Raw genomic sequence first — 13,520 nt, 5'->3', positions numbered from 1 at the left:
CTACTAAAGCTTAAGACCATGTGCTTTCAAAACTCATGGCTTCCCCATCAGCCTCAACTGTGCTTAGCATTCATTGGATCTCTGCAAGTATGAGCATGCGAACAAGCTGAGCTAAAATTAATTAGCATGTAGGTAAAAGCCCCACCATGCCTTAAAGCACTAAACAGAACTGCTAGCATGCCTGTAGATCCCTCTTGTTTACATTGAGCATTAGCTTACCTTGCTAACCTGATGAGTAACACATTTATCCTCATTTCTCTCTTCTGACGTGTTTGTTTTCTTCTTGTTCTGCTCATTAAAATATAAAGTGTGTCTAGGTATAAAGCTGTCAGAGGGGCTTTTCCTCTGGTGGCTTGGCAAGTTGGAAGAGAGAGAGAAGAGGAGGGCTTCTTTTTTTTCTCCTAAATTCTGTTGCGGACTCCCCGCCTGGATCAACATGTCAGTTCAAATTTGACTCTCCTTCTCCATGCCCCAGCAAGCAGTAAAAAGGGCTCACTGCACAACACATTCAGCTGATAAACACAACACAGGAACACCCTCACGCTCCACCATCACTGCTCTTCCTTCACCTCCTATATCTCATATTTACTGCTCTTGCTCCCATTGCAGCATCTTTTCTGATTGGCTCCTCTTCAGGACTCTTTTTCCTCCCATGGTTCAGTGTGCACTCATAACTTCACAAGTTCCCATCTTGTGTGTGCCGTTGTATGGGCCAGCCTTCTTGCTCCTTGTCCAGAGCATGGGTCACATGTCCAGCTTAATGACGGCCTCGACTGTTACCGCGTGTGTGAAGTCTGCACAAGGCGGCTCTGTCTCCTGGCAACATCCAACAGCCTGCACCATGAGATGAATCACATCTCTGTCCTGATGTGTTCAGCTGCCGTCCTGCCCCTGTGGCTCTCCACATACCACTGTGGAACAGTCTGGCTGTCTGACATGCTACATGTTACATCCTGAGCTTGCTGCTGCTTCTTCTAGCCTCTGTCTTCTCCTCTTTTCCCTCAGCCCCCCCCCCTCAATCTTCATCATCTACTCCTCTCTCTTCCCCCTTTTGCTTCCCTCTGTCTCTCCTTGTGTGTCCTTTTTCTCAGTTGGTACAAGAGGAGGGCTTGCTGCGCATATCAAACAGAATCCACATTAATCAGTATGCATTGTAAATCAACAGCTGTATATCAAAACCACAGATGAGGACTTGACAGGCCACTTCGATTTTGTCACGTATGGTGGAAACAAACAGAAAATAGCTGCAATAGATTGCAATTTCCAAGCTGGTGCTGTTCATATACATTTATGCAAAAAAAAAAAAAGAGAAACACAAAGCTTACAAGTGGTAAGGAAGGCAACAAGAAAGCAGACATACTAATCCAGGTAAAAGGCAGATAATTAAAAGTCGCAAAACAGAAATACTGGAGCAAACTTGGTACAAAGAAGAATTGGCACAGGAAAATAAAGAGTGAAAGTAAGGCTTGTCAGACCCAGGTGAACCTAATCAGGCATAGGTGAAACTAATCAAACACGTGAGGATAATCAGGGTACGGAACATATCACACAGGCAGGAAAACACACATTGACAGGAAGTAAACATACAGACATAAGAGGAAAGGGTTAGTATGTTGAGACCAAGTGGCAACCTTCGGTGCTGAAAAATTAAGTCAATGCAGATGTGCAAGAAACTGCAGTTCCTCAAGTGTCTATTTGAGTCTGGCTTTAAGCCAAAGAAATCCCCATTAGATTCCATGTTGAAATATTCATTTTTACAGCAGAACCAAAGAGGTTGGCTCAAAAAACAGGTTAGGTAACAAAAGCTAATTTCTTTATTAGTACAAACTGAACAGAGATGGGTTTTTGTAACTCATCTGTTTTGCTTTTTTCGATTAAGCCTCACAGTTATTCACACATTTAAATAATTGACTGATCTGAATGACAGGTAGACGCGTTGTCACTGTTTGCCAGGTGGCTTAAAACTGGCTGTGGTCCCTCAGTGCCGTGCACTATGGAGCCGATTGCACCCTCTTTAATCAACGCACCTTGTTTTCTTTATTCCTGCGTAATCTTGTTGTTCTCCTGTGATCTTATGAACCTGTGAGTACAGCAGCACATGCGCTCTGCTGCGCTCCAGAAACGGACCCAGTGGGGTAGGGCACGCGCCATATGACGAAGCAAAACCACGGCAGAGATGAACGCTGCGCACAGAGATCCTTTGGAATCTGCTAGTTAAGGCCTATCTCAGGCCTATCTCTCTGCCTGTTACTAGACTGATTGAAAGTGTGGTTGAGATAGCATTTCCAATATGTTGACCGACATTGTTTTTCTTTATACTACCTCCATGTTTTATGCAGCCTATGACTTTGACATGACAAATTATTAATGAAGCTATGGTTGATTTTTGTCCAATACTTAAGCTTATGCAATTGCCTCAATTGACCTTTGTGTTACATAGAACTTTAAGTTAAAGTCACAACAATATGCCTAAGAGAACAAAACAGAGCTGCTAGCATGCATGCAGATTTTTTAGTTCATACTGAGCATTAGCTTAAAACCTCATGTAGCACATCTACCATCTCCGTTTTCTGCTTGTTTATCTAATTATTGTATAATTGTAAGAATGAAGAATACACACATTTTTGTCAACAACTATGTCTTGGAAGTCAAGATTCAAGATTGTAAGTGCTGATTTAAATATATTTTCTATTTATTAACCAATGAAAATAAAATATTGCTCAGTGTTTTCAGGTTCTACATCAATGTAAATGGGCCAGAGTTAGCTAATGAGCTAACTTCCATTCGCAGTACCTGAGCAGGGCATCAGAGATTAGTGCCCAATCTCATAATGACAATGCTTCAGATACTAATATACAATACCATGTTATACATTACTGGAGGGCTCAATCTTAACTCTGTAGGTATCTAATCAGCCAGCACAAAGTGAGCTTGATAGTGCACCGGAGTAAAGTTAGTTCATCTCTCCGAAATCTTCTTACTGTAACAAGCTTACGTGTTTGTTGTGGTTCTCCTTCAGTGCTGTAAATGGCTTGTCAACACTGGACCTTGTGGCTGTGTCAGGAACATTTGTCTCCTCTAGATCAGAGGTTCTCTTTAATTCTTTTTTTTTAAGGCGATCATATTCAGCACGTAAGCTTTGTTACCTGCAGCATTAAGTGCCATACAGTCACAGGAGTGAAAGTCCCAGGGGTGAAAGTCCCAGGAGTGCAGTGCTGTTTGTGCACATGGGAAATCAAATTTATATTTAGAAATTCTCCATCTTTCAAAATCCAACATATCCTAATGCATTTGTCTCCATGCAGAAACAAATAATTATTTTCAAAAAACTATTTATTATCTACATAACCCATCTCTCTCTCCTCTTTGGGTCTCAGTCGTCCTATCCGCTTCTTTGCTCTTCTCCCCAGTTCGCACCCTCCCCCTCTAAAGCTATTCAAGTGGCACACTGCAGGATTATCCCTCAGCCTCTGAGACACGCTGGTTCTGTCAGACTTATTCTCCTTGCTGGGTTCTCTTTGGCCACAGAGGTCAGAGCTGCAAAATTCATATTTCTAACTTTTAAGGACATATTCGGACTTCTAAAAAAGTGCATCAGCAAGGGATTTGTTTTTTTGGGGAACTTTGTTTGATTTCAAATTCCTGGATTGTTTTTTCTTTTCATTATGGAGCCAACTATGGTAAGTGAATCAGCAGAAGAATCTTGAGTTGCTTACAAATGTGCAGAAGTTTCACATTTAGAGCGCTGTCAGCTTCAGACAGCAAAACAGCCGCTGCAATCCCAACAGACTTCTCAAAGACTTAACGTGACAAAAGTGTCTTTGTCATCTGCGGCCAGTGTTCTGGCCGGAGTGTCTGCTATTAACAGTTTCAAACTGAAAGATACATCCAAATATTGTTTACAAGAAAAGCGTTTGTTCTTCAAATTTACTCATGTTGTATGTAATGTTTCGGTTATTTCTTTGCATTTTATACACACCTTTTTTTTTTCTTCTCTTTTATATCAAATGAATGTTGCCAGAATCTGATTTATATGAAAATCAGTCCACTGTCGCCGCTATGCCTTCCTCACCAGTTAATATAGTGAGGAAAAGGAGGTGTGTTCACTGCCTTTGAGGTGGATTAACCTCAATAACTGTAGTATAAGCCCTTCTTTACAATGCTTACCACCCCCAATCCCCCACCTTTTTCTATCCCAAGTGACCCATAACAGTCACCCGCAATGGACCAAGAGTGTGATGTGTTTTCTCTCGGTAGTAGTGGAAATAACAAACTGTATCATCATTATTATTACATTTTAAGTACCTAAAAGATAGATAGAAGGCTTGTTGTGCAATCTAGTGTGAGATTTAATCAAATCTTTGGTTTCACTATCGATAAATTATTGTGTTTTTTCCTCATGCCTTCTAGACATCATCAAGTGTCATGTTGGTTGGGTTAACTTATCTGCTGGACGCATCGGTTTTAGTTATGAGCTTTGATTTTGGCATAGTGCCGTAGCTTAACTGGCTTTGATGTCACTAGTTGTTGTAGTCAGGGAAGCTAATTGGAGGACTTGACTGATTGACAGGCAGCTGGTCCACTGGTGGTACTTTCTTTGTTTTAAAGATTTGGACGTGCTACTTTGGGGATGCTTAACTATGAGTCCATTCTAAATCATATGGCATTTTCTTTCTGTTTCAAAAGTTGCGTTTTTTATTTGATATTTTTTTCTTGTAAGTTTGAATCTGAAGACTGTGGTGCCTTTAACTCCTGTTGATCTAGCAACACATCTCTTAAACTGAGGAGAGAGCCTCATTCCTTTTACAGCAATGTTGTTTGTATAAAGGCAGTAAATATGCTTTTGGTAACAAAAGAAAATTAGAGTAGAGCCAGTTTGTTTAACTCACCAAGGTCTTCTTATGTCATTGCATTTTTTTTTTTTTTGACCATTTGGTTACACATTTGGTTAAGTTTTCTTCACAAAGAACATCCCAGTGCTGCAGGAATGTCCTCTTCAATAGTGAATTCACTCAGGGAACACTGATTCTTAAAGGAATGGTTCAGCTGTTTGGAACAGAAGAAGGTTGATATCATTAAATATGGAGCTAGAACCAGAAGCCAGTTAGCATATTTAGAATAAGAATCAGAAAATAATTACTTGTGGTTTAAACTTAAATCCTTTTTTTTCCTGAAAAAAAAAGAAACGATACAAAATGTAAAGCATTAGTAGCTGGTTGGCTATTTTTTGAGATCTTTAAGTAGAGCATGGTCAGCTGTTTCCTTGTTTTCGGTCTTTTTGCTAAGCTAAGTAAACGTGCAGCTAGCTATTTCTCCTGATTCAATTTTAGGGAGGAAAGCAAATCAGTGTATGACCCCAAAAAAAACTTCTACCTGAAACTAGCTTTGGGATATAAGATATGCAGTTTTACAAATTTAAGTCTGTTAATGCATTTCCTATCATGCTGTATAACACTTTCAAAAAGTAAAGTTAGCATTCAGCTTGTTCTTAGCTAACGGAAGTAGTAGCTAGTAAGAGGTGGCTGATTGTTTAACATTTACGTGAACCATTGGGGGACGGCTCCTGTTTGAGTGCTGGTTTAATTTTTTCCTCCTTTTTGTTGTTATTTAACACTCAACAGAATAAAGGAGTGATATTTTCTCCACACCACTCAGCCACAGCGGGTACACATTTACTGACTGAATGCTGTGCCAATGTGTGCTCCATTAAAAGTGGGATTCTGTTTTGGACTGAATATTATATACTTTATCATGTTACGTATCACAGTAGACCATGCAATGTGTTCAGTGTTTGAATTCAAACAATCATTTTCAGCATGACATGAGGACTACTCAATGGTTTAACATTAATGTTTGACTCCAAACATCATGTGAAATTGTGTTATTCTGGGAATAATACGGTTTAGTTTATGAATAATTTAAGTCAAATACATGCACATGGTATCAGTCATAGGTCAAAACATCACTTAATTTGGCTGATTTAAGAAAAGAAAATGATAGGCTACCAAATGAAGAGCTGTCTGGGAGCCAAAAGAGGCCATTAGTCAGCTCTTATTGCTGAGCTTCATGATCCGGATCTCTAAAAAGAGTCTCTTCTTTCTCATCATCTCACAATTTCTGCTGTATGTTATTAGCCGAGCTGTTATCAAAATATGTCTTGAAATATTACTAGATGTTGTTTGGAATTTCACTGATGATAGTCTTTTCAGCAGCTTGTCATTCTGGAGACGTTGAAATAAAATGGATTTGTCAGATTTCTTCAATGGAGCTTAAAAACAGAAACACAATAATATGACAATAAGGCCCCATATTAAAAGATCCCACTGTGCAGAAATGGTCTGTTAACAATCTGGTGCAAAAGACGGTTTTGGTTTAATTTTCTTATTTAAATATTTAACTCATTTTATTTCTTATTAAATCTTATTGTAACCCACATGTAGAATTCTATTGATGCTAAAAGTTATGAATAAAGCAAGTGGCCGCTTTGAGAGACAGTTGGTTGCCGCTAGCTGTTTGCTAAGCAACAACACAGCTAGTACAGTCACTGAACTTAACCTCTTGGTCATGATTGTGTTGTTTTTGCCTTTGGGGATTTCTTTTGTCCATGCAAATATTAGACAAATATCATATCTCTTTGTGTGGTTCATTGCACTTACGTCCAAGAGTCTGTGCTCAAGTTTCTTTGGTGGGCAAGAATCTGGTGTTATGTAATTTATATGTTAGAATTCTTTTTCAGATTTCTGTGACTACGCTAACTGGATTATTAGCTGGTTTAGTATTTGTATGTGAGATGAACGCTTTTTTCAGGAACCTGTTTTGTGCCGTTCACCTGATGCTCTCTTACCATCAGAGATCAAATAAGCAAGCCGCGAGCCTGCTAATTTCCTCAAACTCTCTTAGCTTCTTTAGACTGACAGTCTAATAATATAAGCAAGTTATTGCACAAGCTCATTTGTAGTATTGTGTTGTAAATAATTAATTAGTCATTGGAACAAATACAGTTAGTCAAAATTGACTAAATGGTCTTGAGCTTGAATAGCGCTTTGCTAGTCTTCCTACGACTCAAAGTGCTTTTACACCGCAGGTCACACCTACACATTCACACATTGATGGCAGAGGCTGCTATGTAAAGTGATCATCAGCAGTAACTAATCCCATTCATACACATTCACATGTCGCAGACAAAGCAGCAGGAGCAAATTGGGGTTAAGTGTCTTGCCCAAGGATATCGGAAATGTGGCTGCTGGAGCTCGGGATCAAACCCACCGACTAAGATGTTCCAAACGATAATGCAGTCAACATAAGTATTTATTTATTTTCAGTAAAATATTTTTTCCAACAGTGAAAAGCCTCAAAATGTATCAAACCCTGCAGGGTTCATAGCAAAGTGAGGTGCACAGACATTGCTTTTATTCTCTGAGTCATAGAGCCCTTTTTTTCAGAAAAAAAAAAAGAAGAACTGCCAGTGGACCACTTTGCTGCTGATCCTTTTGCAACTGAGACGCTCAAGTTGTTTCTGAATCAGACGGTGATGAAAATCATAAAATTCTTCTTTTGGCATTTTGTGCTGTCTGATCACTTCAATAGCTAGCAGTCTGAAAGGCTTGACAACTCCACAGACTGGTGTGATGGCTGTAACCAAGGATAACACACAGCTTGGCTAAATCAGTCAGGGGAAACACTGACTGAGCTAGAATAGATTGCCTGATCCGCAGCTGAAACTAGAAACAATAACACTGGGTACAATCGTTCCTTTGATAATGTATTGATGAGTAGGACCCCCCCCCCCCCTATAAAAACACACATTGTGTTTGGCTGGAGCTGCTACTAAAAACACTATCCTTTCAGAAACAGACCTTGTATCTCCAGAACATCTTATTCTCCTCTGAAGGGCGATTATGTCATTATGTTTTGTGTGAGGAAAGTGAGGTCAGGCCGGTTCAGATTGGGCCTAGCGCAGACCGTCAATTTTCATGACTCATTCCAGGGACGAAGGATAGTGCAGGAATGAATTTGCACTTGACTATGAAGGGAAGTATGAAGAATGAAGCGTGGAGGGTGCTGGTAATATCTGAAAAAATTAGTCCTTTTGATACATCAGACGGTAAAGTGCAGACTCAGCAAATTATCTGAAATTATGCAAGTCATCCTTCGACTACAGTGACCTCAAACATGCTTACTTTGCATTGTGCTTAATAATTAAAGTCTGCTGTAATATAGTAGTTTATAAAACTATTTTTTTGGTTGAATTAAAAGCTATTCTAAAATTGTGTTTTGAAGTGATGGTCCATGTGCAGAATTTGATAAGAACCAATCAATCAACTGCATTTAATTGTTAAGACCCACAAAGCAAGCCCAGAGCAGCGACATTATCAACACAACCTCAGGGCAATGAAGACCTCTCTGTCATGAGGAAGCCATTAGTCATGTGAGCAGAATGGATTAGACTTCAAACTGTGCTCAATACCAATATAGCGTCTTGCAGTCTCTTCACTTTTAACCAGGGTGGTAAGATATCGACAAGGCGTCAGACAAATAAATATAAATCACCTTAAACTTTGGAGGAAATCCAGCAGGGACCGTAGTCAGTGGGGTTTACAGGGTAATAGGTAATTAAACCGCATCATTAAAGGACATCTTTAGGTTTCAAAATAGATGTGGTGATCTTGTCTCAGTCTACATGTTCCACTTTATTTTGGGTTTGCAATTACACAATCTTTTTACTCCTATGACTTTAACTAGAAAATCTCTTTGACAGTGCTTTCTTCTTTAATTTCTGCATGAAAACAGCTTTTCACAGCTTTGATAAATTAGACACTTACACACTATACGAAGACAGACAGAGGACAAGAATGACAAACTACACCTACTCTGTCCTCTTGCAGTATAGCAAAAACAAACACATCAAGGGAAACAAAAGCAAATATTAAACAATGTTAACACGTTAATAAGGTACTATGCATACAATGTGCAGTATGGGCTGCTGTACTTGGTAAAACATGCGTACTATGTGTGTCTCTCAGATGTAGTGTGTCAGAAGTGTGTGTATGCCCTGGAAGGATTTCAGGGTCAGAGCTGTGTGATGGCGATGATGCTTCATTCTCTCTGGCTCCTTTTCTAGGACACGCCACTATAAGAAGGCCCTTCTCATTCCCCAGGGCACGGCGCTATATGCACGGACAGGAAAAGACTATTTTTATCTCATTATTATAAACGTCTCACATAGAAGACCTCACACTGAAAGGTTGCCTCCAGTATGCAGAAGAAAATTGCTCCGTTGCTTCTTCCGATAATGCTTGGACATGTTCTCCACTGTGCTGCTTTGTTTCTGTTTGTGTAAATAATAGAAAGCTATTTGACATTGTTCTCCTTTTCTTTTCCAGTGCATGAGGAACCCAGCTCTGCTGCAGAGGACAGGTTTAGTCATTAGAGTGCTTTGCCACATCCAGGAAAATGTCTGGCTCCTACGATGAATGTGTTGGTGCTGACGACACCATGGACAGCTTCTGGGAGGTACGCACACACCAACAGATCTCTTTGGACCGGTTTTCATAAACCATTAGCTAATCTTTTTTTTAATGTAGTGATAAGGTAACATTGTAACACAGTAAACACATTGCAAAAGAAAAAATATAAATTTTCTGTAAACAGCATTGATTGATGATTATATTTTACCTTTTGGTCTGAGTCCTGGGTGGAACGGTCATGCTTTCAAACCATGTTGATGCAGTCAGATGAAGCTAAAGCTAGCTATCTGCTCCCCTCAGATTCAATTTTGCCAAGTCAGTGGCAGTAAAAAAAAAAGCTTTTTGGATTCAGAAGAACATGTTGTAAAAACAGAGACACAGTGAGTCTTAGCAACAATGTTTTGCTTATCCTAACTCGTATCATTTGCAAAACTGAATAATATTACACATCACAAATACAGTATTTCTCATATCCTCCCAAAAGAGTTACTGCTCACTTGTTAACGTATTTTATTGACATTGACATTTGCGGCCCTGATTAAATAAAGGCACATTTTGGTGGTTATACTTACCATCTACCGGCCTTAACTCCATTCTTAACAGACAGATACAATAGTCCTTTTTTAATCCTATTGTTCTCCCTCAAAATGTTGAACCCTTTCTATCATTTAGAAGCTTATTAAAGGAGACCTGATTAGAAATTGCTTAACCTTAGTTATCAAGACTGCAGCTTAAAGGTCACATATTATGCACCTTTTCAACAAGTTGAAATAAGTCTCAGAGCTCCCCAAAACATGTCTATGAGGTTTCTTGCTAAAAAAAAAAAAAAGATCTACTCTGATCCTGTAGTTTGGTATGCCTATAAACCCCTCTATTACAGCCCTCCTCACAACAGGCTGATTCGGTATCTGTAACTTTAAATGCAAATTAGCTGTGTCTGACCACGCCCTTCTGGCTAAAGGGATGTGGCACCGGCCTCCTCACACCATGCCCTGTTATTTACAGTGGGATGGCAGACACAGAGGGCAGAACAAACACCTGGCTATGGGGGTGTCACCCACCTGGGGGAGGGGTTACTGCCCTTTGTGATGTCGTGAAGGGAAAATTAAAACATTATCTGAAAAGTGGAGCATGAAAGAGACAGAGAGGATGAACTTTTCCCATAATCGGGCAATTTGTAGACAGACTCGGGACACATATTGGTGTTAGAAACCACGAGTACTTGTTTTCTTCTTGTGAATTGGCTCCGGGAATTGACTATAACCACTTGGACATACACTTAATGTTTGAATGAGACAACAACAATTCACAATAGGCACATGCAGACTTTGTTAAAGATGTGAGTGGCCATTGTGAGCCGGCTGCAGATGCTTCAACACAATCCTTTCTCATTTAATAAGTACTACAAATCATATTATCGGTAAATTGTGTCATCACAGGGCACATCACAACAAATACAAACATCGTACGAGTCTCATCCATCCTCACTTGTGCCGAGATAAAGAGGATGTGTGTGTTTGTGTGTCCAACAAGCTAGCGTAAATGAATTCCCTCAGTACAGAGTCTTCTTTGTATCATAGCTCTTAGCCACAGAGACACAGACAAAGAGCCTCAGTCATCAGCGGCTCTGAGGAGGCCTTTCACCACATGCACCTGCCTATAGCATCTCCATACTAGCTACACAGCTCTGCTCAGCCCATGGTTGAGAACTGCTCGAAAAAAACACTCAGATTTCATCATCATAAACACTAATATGTAACAGAAGGGGGCAGCCAAACCATGAAATCATCAACATGGTGCTGAATTCTAATTCAACAACGAGCTCAAGTGTGTTTTCATGTGTAGAATCGGTCCACCTGTGTGTTGTTGTTGGTGTGACTCTGCAGTCTGCCACACTCTGGCCAGCACACATACCGTCACACACCTGTCTCACTGCCTCCCTGCAGCGCCCTCCCCTCTAACAGTGTCCACACATGCATGCCCATGTCAGGAACCAATCACAGCGCGAGCTCTGCAGCCACAAACACATCAGACACGCACCGCACGAGCCGTGTGTGTAAGGCTGTATGTGAAGGCATGCATTCAAGTCTTACACACATGCTATCCGTGGTTTCTATGTATTTCTGACTCTACCTCGTCATCCATTACTGGGAATCTGTCTGCCTGCATTACACCACTCAAGAGGATTAAAGCAGTCTCACACACACACACAGACACACACACATAAACACAAGCCTATGTCATTGCATAACTACACATGCACAGGCACGAGCAAAAGCCCCCCTCCCCCTCTTTACTACCCTCCCTTCATCATGCACCATGAGCTCACGCCCCCTGCAGGCTCTGAGGAGGCGGAGCCACACAGCACTGCTTTTTAAGGCAGTTTTGCTTAAGGTGGCCAAAGCTCAAAGCAAAAGCTATAATTTCACAAATTTATTTTGGTATTTTTCTGTTTTGATATCTTGTCCAGAAATTGAACGTGGCTGAAGCTATTTATGGCAAGGATTTAAAATGTGCATGACTTCTGCAGCACGTGCTTTAATGTTATCAGAGGGAATGCACAGTATATTTCAGGATAAACTCAGATTTGCTTTGTGCAGTAAGAGTTACCGTTCTTCAACTTCCTCTTATTCCACCTCTCTGCTCAGCAACAGATTTAAAGAAACCTTGACAACATTTTCTATAATGATTGTTGTATAGTTACTGAGGAATGTGAGGAACAATTGATACAATGAGAGGTAATTTGTTCTGTCATTGTAAAAAATGTTAAAATACAAAACCTTTCCTCCACATTTATGAACTAATTTCCGGTCTAAATTTTGTTTGTGCACTCCGTGCAAACTCTAACTATTCACTACCATTATTATTAAAATGTACAAATTAGGTAAAGCACAAACATCCTTATGTCACCTTTAGACCTTAATTTAACATCTAGAAAGAGTCAAAGAACTGAGTGGTTGTGATATTGTTTTTTTTGGAGGCTGAACAACATCTAAAGTTTAACCTCATTAAACAGAAAAACACATTAAAAAGCTTTTTTTTTTTGGTGATATCTTATTTACCTCTGTGTCATAAGAGCACGATTTAAAAGAAAAGTTAACGTAGGGCCACCAAAACTGTTTGTTTACAAACTGAAAATCACTGAAATTACTTAAGTAATGTGGCAAATATCACAAGAGAATCATCCTTCTCTAATTTACTATAAACACCTTAAATTGTAGAGTATATCAGCTTATATTTATCAGTGATATATAAAAATGTACATTTCATCACTCTTTCTATACTGTATATTTTCACATGTATTTAGCCCTTTTGTCTCTCTCTTCTCAGGTAGGGAACTACAAACGTGCTGTCAAGAGAGTTGATGATGGCCATCGGCTCTGCAATGACCTCATGGGCTGCCTGCAGGAGCGTGCGAAGATAGAGAAAGCATATGGCGATCAGCTAACTGCCTGGTCCAAGAGATGGAGGCAGCTCATTGAGAAAGGTCTCATTCAGGGATTGCTCAGTAACATTAATACTTCAACAAACGGATGTACAGTAGATTCACGGTTAGTATAATGTTTTTCACTGGTTACACTGGTTTTTTTTTCCCCCAACCCACAGGTCCACAGTACGGCTCTGTGGAGAGAGCCTGGCTGGCTGTGATGACGGAGGCAGACAAAGTGAGTGAGCTGCACCAAGATGTGAAGAACAACCTGATGAACGAGGACGTGGAGAAAGTGAAGAACTGGCAGAAGGAGGCCTATCACAAGCAAATGATTGGAGGCTTCAAGGAGGCCAAGGAGGCGGATGAAGGATTCAAGAAGGCTCAGAAGCCCTGGGCCAAGAAGCTCAAGGAGGTGAGGGGGGGGGAGAAATGTGAATGAGTCATCATCTTTATGCTAAGACAGAAAAGAGCTGCTATTTGACTCACATGTGTTGCTTATGATGAGTCTAGCTGTGTCACATCATCACTTCATCTCTCCTCCCTTTATGCACATTTCCTGATTCACTGCTCTTAAGCAGTTCAGTTGTATATGATATTAACAACAAAGATTCTATGAGGTAACA

At 40.1% G+C, this 13,520-nt stretch overlaps 1 protein-coding gene across 4 annotated transcripts in view; it reads left to right on the top strand.

Moving 5' to 3' along the window:
- The window catches only part of LOC109986037 (protein kinase C and casein kinase substrate in neurons protein 1), a 36,084-nt gene that overhangs the window by 14,650 nt on the left and 7,914 nt on the right, over nt 1-13,520 (top strand). For 3 of the 4 annotated variants that reach the window (XM_020636554.2, XM_020636563.3, XM_020636570.3), the window contains exons 3-5: nt 9,384-9,513; nt 12,798-12,954; nt 13,074-13,309. In XM_020636554.2, the coding sequence (XP_020492210.1) occupies nt 9,454-9,513; nt 12,798-12,954; nt 13,074-13,309 (453 nt within the window). In that variant the 5' untranslated portion in view covers nt 9,384-9,453. Of the gene's footprint in view, nt 1-3,467; nt 3,681-9,383; nt 9,514-12,797; nt 12,955-13,073; nt 13,310-13,520 lie in introns of those variants that run through there. The other variant, XM_020636588.3, reaches the window with a different exon arrangement.

Source organism: Labrus bergylta, chromosome 12 (genome assembly GCF_963930695.1).
Source record: "Labrus bergylta chromosome 12, fLabBer1.1, whole genome shotgun sequence".
Classification (NCBI taxonomy): domain Eukaryota; kingdom Metazoa; phylum Chordata; class Actinopteri; order Labriformes; family Labridae; genus Labrus; species Labrus bergylta.
The sequence above is the reverse complement of the archived record's forward strand: the minus strand, read 5'-3'. Positions and strand labels throughout refer to the sequence as shown.